Source organism: Lithobates pipiens, unplaced genomic scaffold (assembly GCF_037356315.1).
Source record: "Lithobates pipiens isolate NorthernLeopardFrog02 unplaced genomic scaffold, aLitPip1_a1.2 Scaffold_16, whole genome shotgun sequence".
Taxonomy (NCBI): domain Eukaryota; kingdom Metazoa; phylum Chordata; class Amphibia; order Anura; family Ranidae; genus Lithobates; species Lithobates pipiens.
The window spans coordinates 370,155,575-370,161,574 of record NW_027507748.1 but is presented as its reverse complement, the minus strand read 5'-3'; the positions used below and the strand labels follow the sequence as shown (position 1 = coordinate 370,161,574).

The following is a 6,000-nucleotide window of genomic DNA, read 5'->3' as shown; positions in this document are numbered from 1 at the left end:
TTTCACTTGGACAGGAGGGGCGACATACAGGAACTGACCTGAAACTCTCCATTTTCCTCCTGCAACTGCTAAAAGCTGGCTTCTCTTCCTTTCCCTTCCTCTGACATTTAGCAACATCAATATTCAAAATAAAAAAAATTGAAATTCTGCACCATTTCAATGTGTCCCAGGACTGGTTATCGAATCACTTAAGCAGCCCGTGCTCTTCAAAAGGTTGAGCACCCCTGTGCTAGGGGATGTTTTTCAGGATGGTTTCTCAACAAAATAAAGCACAGAGACATGAATGGATGGGCAAGTTTGAGTTATTAAAAATGAATATAAATAGCAATTACAGTTTTTGGTGCTCAGATACAGTTTAGGTAGTTAATTTTATAAATCATACTATTTTCTTATTTACAAGGACAACTTATCTATAGAATGTGGGTATAAACCAGGACCTTCAAAAAGTACATTGTTATAACCCATATGATTTCATTAGCTGAGAATTTTAAATTAGACTAGAACTAGGATTGACCAATATTACCACTTTTGGGGGGACATTTATAAACCCAGCAAAGGCTGAAAACATGGCAAATTCCTCTGCTTACCATTTATCATACAATATAGCACAAAATGTTCAACTTTGGAGTATAGCAGTAGCACTTTAAAACTATGCAGAAACTGCCTTTCTTAAGCAGATTTGCTTTGCAATTATTACCCTTATGTCACAGCACCATGTTATAACCACCTCTTTTTAACGTTTTCTTAAACAATAGTATTTCACAGCCTTAAAAGAGAAGTACAGGTTTTTTTTTTTTTTTTGCCCATTTATAGGTGGATGCAGCATCGGTGCCCCGTCGCTTCTACACTAAGAACCGAGCGATCAAACATCACCGATGGCTCAGTTCTCACAGATCCCCGAGTGAGGAGCTGCTGACTGTCAATCAGCAGCTCTCCTCTCTGCTCCTCCATGCTCACTGGAGCGCTGAGCTGTGAAGGGGTCAGAGCAGCCATCTTAGTCTATTAGAAGCTTGCTGAGAGGCTGAGACAGGCATCAGTCCAGGAACTGATTCAAGTGACATCAGCAGAGAGCGGACTTCAGACTGCTCTCTGCTGAAAATGGGTCAAAGGAGTGCAAAACGAATTGCACGCCTGTGACCCATAGGAGAAGCCCAGTCAAATGAGCTCAGGCTGGACTTCTCCTTTAAGGCACTGGCCCATCATTGGACCTACTTCAGAGAGTGCAGGACTTATGAGATATAATGACTCAAAGTGACTGTATATATTATGGCCGATATGCCAGGCTTGCACAAACAAACATCTGACCATCTAAAAGCCCTGCTCAAGGTTCAAACAGGGCTCCCATATGTATGATGTATGCATAGTTCTCAGCAAGATTTGCTAGATGCCATACGAGTTCATTCTCAGTTAAGAAGCTTTTTACCAAAACAAAAGGGTATTAGGGATTTACATCTTGTAACAAAGCTGCCAGGAAAACAGCCAAATTTTTCTCACATTAATTATTTTTAATGCATCAAACAGTGTCACTACCATTTTCTTCCAGGTATGGGATCTGAAAAATTAAAAACACACAACACAAAAAAAAAAAAACTAGCATGTGGGCCAGGACTTCTGACTTTCCTGATCTGCATTCTTGTTTTTGGCCACTGTCTCAAAGTACTGCATTCGAAGACAGATATTCAACTTTCATTTTAAGATCAGCAATATATGCCTCTGTATTTCTCAGTGAAGTTTCCTGTAATTTTACCTTTAGCAAATACCTGCATTTAGGCACAGCACTGTATATCTACTTATACAAGAAGTACATAGGTTTACAACACTCTTGAGTCATTGTCCAGGTCAACTGTGACACTTATTCCCTTTCAAATTCAAATGTGTCACTGTTGTGGTAAAGAGCAGAAATTGATAAAACCAGTGAATAATAGTATTCACACTCCTGTGACACTCATATAAATTATTTCAATAATGGTACTTTCAACTCGCTGACAGAGCTGTACATCTGGATCTACACTCTCTGCCTCCTTGGTAGAGACAGACAGTGTGGGAAGGCAAAACGTGCTTGGTAACTCTCTTGGTTTTTCTTTAAGTTGCTGCAGACCTGTTTAGGGAAAAAAAAAATAAATAAAATAAAATTAAAATTAAATCGTGATAGACTTAATAGGATTATACTACTTTGCAATGCACAATTAGTCACAACTGAAAGTTTACACATATGAAAAGGCCAATAATAATCAATCCACATACTTTAACCACTTAAGGACCGCCGCATGCCAATGTACGTCATCAGATTGGAATGTACAGGCACAAGCACGTACATGTACTTGCTTGCCTTGCAGCGGGTGGGGGGTCCGATCGGACCCCCTCCCGCTGGATGCGGCGGTCCATTTCGCTTCAGGAGGGGATGGCTGTTGGATTCTGGCCATCCCCTCTCGATCGCTTCTAGCGAATGAGAAGCTTCCTCCCGCTGTGTATAGTAAACACAGGCAGGGAGGAAATGATGTCATTCTCCTCGGGGCGGTCTTTTTGACCGGACTACGAGGAGAACACTGAAAGTAAGTGCACCAAACACTACACTAACATGTAGGCACACATAGGCACACAAACCCCCCCTCCCGATCCCCCCTCCCAGTCACAGTGTCACTGATTGCAGTGATCATTTATTTACTGATCACTGCATTCAGTGTCAGTTGTGACAGTAAAAACTGTCAGGGCAGTTCGTGTTAGGTCCAGGGTAGCCCCCTACCACCCCCCAATAAAGGTTTAACCCCCGATTGCCCTTAGAGTTAACCCTTTCACCCCCTTTTGCCAAGGTCACTAAGCGATCGTTTTTCTGATCGCTGCATTAGTGTCACTGGTGCCGCTAAGTAGCTAGTTATTTTTTTAGGTTCACCGCCAGGTTTTTATAGCGCTAGGTACCCCGATATACTACCCAATAATGGTTTTAACCCCCCTGATTGCCCCTAGTTAACCCTTTCACCCCCTTTTGCCAGTGTCACTAAGCGATCATTTTTCTGATCGCTGCATTATTGTCGCTAGGTAGCTAGTTATTTTTTTAGGTTCACCGCCAGGTTTTTATAGCGCTAGGTACCCCGATATACTACCCAATAATGGTTTTAACCCCCTGATTGCTCCTAGTTAACCCTTTCACCAGCGATCACCGTATAAGGGTCACTGGTGACACTGGTTAGCCAGTTAGTTATTTAGGTTCCCCGTCAGGTTTTTATATAGCGCCAGGGACCCCCATATACTACCTAATAAAAATTTGAACCCCCTGATTGCCCCAGTTAACCCTTTCACCAGTGATCACCGTATAAGTGTTACGGGTGACTCTGGTTAGTTAGTTTGCTTTTTAGAGCATCAGGGCACCCACCATTTATTACCCAATAAAGGTTTAACCCCCTGATCACCCGGCGGGTGATATCAATTAGGTTTTAGGGTCAGGGTCTGCATCGCCCCAGGCAGCGTTAGGTTAGTGCCAGTACCGCTAACACCCACGCGCAAAGCATACACCTCCCGTAGTGGTATAGAATCTGAACAGATCAATATCTGATCTGATCAGATCTATACTAGCGTCCCCAGCAGTTTAGGGTTCCAAAAAAAAACATTGTTAGCAGGATCAGCCCAGATACCTGCTAGCACCTGCGTTTTGCCCCTCCGCCCAGCCCACCCAAGTGCAGTATCGATCGATCACTGTCACTTACAAAACACTAAACACATAACTGCAGCCATCAGTCAGGCCTGATCCCTGCGATCGCTAACATTTTTTTTTGGTAGCGTTTTATATATAAATCCGGAAGGCAGTGCTTGGTTTTTGGGGTCCCGTACATGGCTAGGCTCCCAAAAAGTCCCCCACATGTGGTATCCCCGTACTCGGGAGAAGCAGCAGAATTTATTTTGGGGTGTAATTTGACTTATGCCCATAGCATGTGTGAGCAATATATCATTTAGTGACAACTTTGTGCAAAAAAAAAAAAAAAATTGTAATATTCCTGCAACTTGTGGCAAAATATAAAATATTTCATGGACTCAACATGCCTCTCAGTAAATAGCTTGGGGTGTCTACTTTCCAAAATGGGGTCATTTGGGGGGGTTTTGTGCTATTTTGGTACATATAACTATGGCATGTGTGAGCAATATATCATTTAGTGACAACTTTTTGTAAACTTTTTTTTTTTTTGTCATTATTCAATCACTTGGGACAAAAAAAAATATATATATATATATATTCAATGGGCTCAACATGCCCCTCAGCAATTTCCTTGGGGTGTCTACTTTCCAAAAATGGGGTCATTTGGGGGGTTTTGTGTTATTTTGGCATTTTATGGCCTTCGAAACTGATAGGTAGTGAGGAGTGAAATCAAAAATTTGCACCCTTAGAAATCCTGAAGGCAGTGATTGGTTTTCGGGGTGCCGTACGCGGCTAGACTCCCAAAAAGTCCCACATATGTGGTATCCTCGTACTCAGGAGAAGCAGCAGAATATATTTTGGGGTGCAATTCCACATATAACTATGGCATGTGTGAGCAATATATAATTTAGTGACAACTTTTTGTAATTTTTTTTTTTTGGGGTCATTATTCAATCGCTTGGGACAAAAAAAAAAAATATTCAATGGGCTCAACATGCCCCTCAGCAATTTCCTTGGGGTGTCTACTTTCCAAAATGGGGTCATTTGGGGGGGGGGGGGGGTTTGTACTGCCCTGCCATTTTAGCACCTCAAGAATTGAGATAGGCAGTCATAAATTAAAAGCTGTGTAAATTCCAGAAAATGTACTCTAGTTTGTAGACGCTATAACTTTTAAGCAAACCAATATACGCTTATTGACATTTTTTTTTACTAAAGACATGTGGCTGAATAAATTTTGCCCTAAATGTATGACTAAAATTGAGTTTATTCGATTTTTCTTATAACAAAAAGTAGAAAATATATTTTTTTCTCAAAGTTTTCAGTCTTTTTCCATTTATATCGCAAAAAATAAAAATCGCAGAGGCAATCAAATACCATCAAAAGAAAGCTCTATTTGTGGGAAGAAAAGGACGCAAATTTCGTTTGGGTACAACATTGCATGACCGCGCAATTACCAGTTAAAGCAGTGCGAAATTGTAAAAAGACCTCTGGTCCTTAGGCTGACAATTGGTCCGGGGCTGAAGTGGCTAAAAAACACCTCCCAACTTTTTAAATAAAGCGTTCTTATTCTAAAGTGGTAAACTCTAAAATTGCATCAACTTATAGCAACCAGATTCCCTTTGCTAAAGTTAAACCTATCCAGGATAGATTGTGATTGATTGTCAAGGATAGATTCACTTAACCACTTCGCATCCAGGCCAATTCTGACATTTCTCTCCTACATGTAAAATTCCTAATTTTTTTGCTAGAAAATTACATAGAACCCCCAAACATTATATATATTTTTTTAGCAAAGACCCTAGAGAATACAATTGCACTCGTTGCAACTTTTTATCTCGCACGGTATTTGCGCACGGTATATGCTTAAAAAAAAAAAAAAAAAAAAAACACACAACAGTAAAGTTAGCCCAATTTTTTTGCATAATGTGAAAAAGGAGGATACGCCAAGTAAATAAATACCCAACATGTCACTTGCACGTGCTCGTGGAATGGCGCCAAACTTTGGTATTTAAAAATCCCCATAGGTGACGCTTTAAATTTTTTTACTGGTTACATATTTTGGGTTACAGATGAGATCTAGGGCTAGAATTATTGCTCTCGCTCTAACGCTCACGGCGGTACCTCACATGTGTGGTTTCACATGTGGGCGGGACTTACATATGCGTTCACTTCTGTGTGCGAGCTCACAGGGACAGGGGCGCTTTACATTTTTTTTTTTTTTTATTGTCAATAAAGACCCCATATCTCACCTCTAGGCTGGGAAGAATAAAAAAAACGAAAAAAACAAACACACACCACGATCCTGGCTTCCTAGCCAGATCGGCACCGTTAATTTGAATACAGAGGCCGGGCGTGACATCATAACATCGCGC

At 41.0% G+C, this 6,000-nt stretch overlaps 1 protein-coding gene across 1 annotated transcript in view; it reads right to left on the bottom strand.

Annotated features, from left to right (window-relative positions):
• Nucleotides 1-284: 284 nt before the first annotated feature.
• INTS2 (integrator complex subunit 2) overlaps nt 285-6,000 on the bottom strand; it is a 104,837-nt gene continuing 99,121 nt past the window's right edge. Inside the window, 1 exon segment of the mRNA XM_077484465.1 lies at nt 285-2,098. Coding sequence (XP_077340591.1) covers nt 1,929-2,098 — 170 coding nt within the window. The 3' untranslated portion in view covers nt 285-1,928.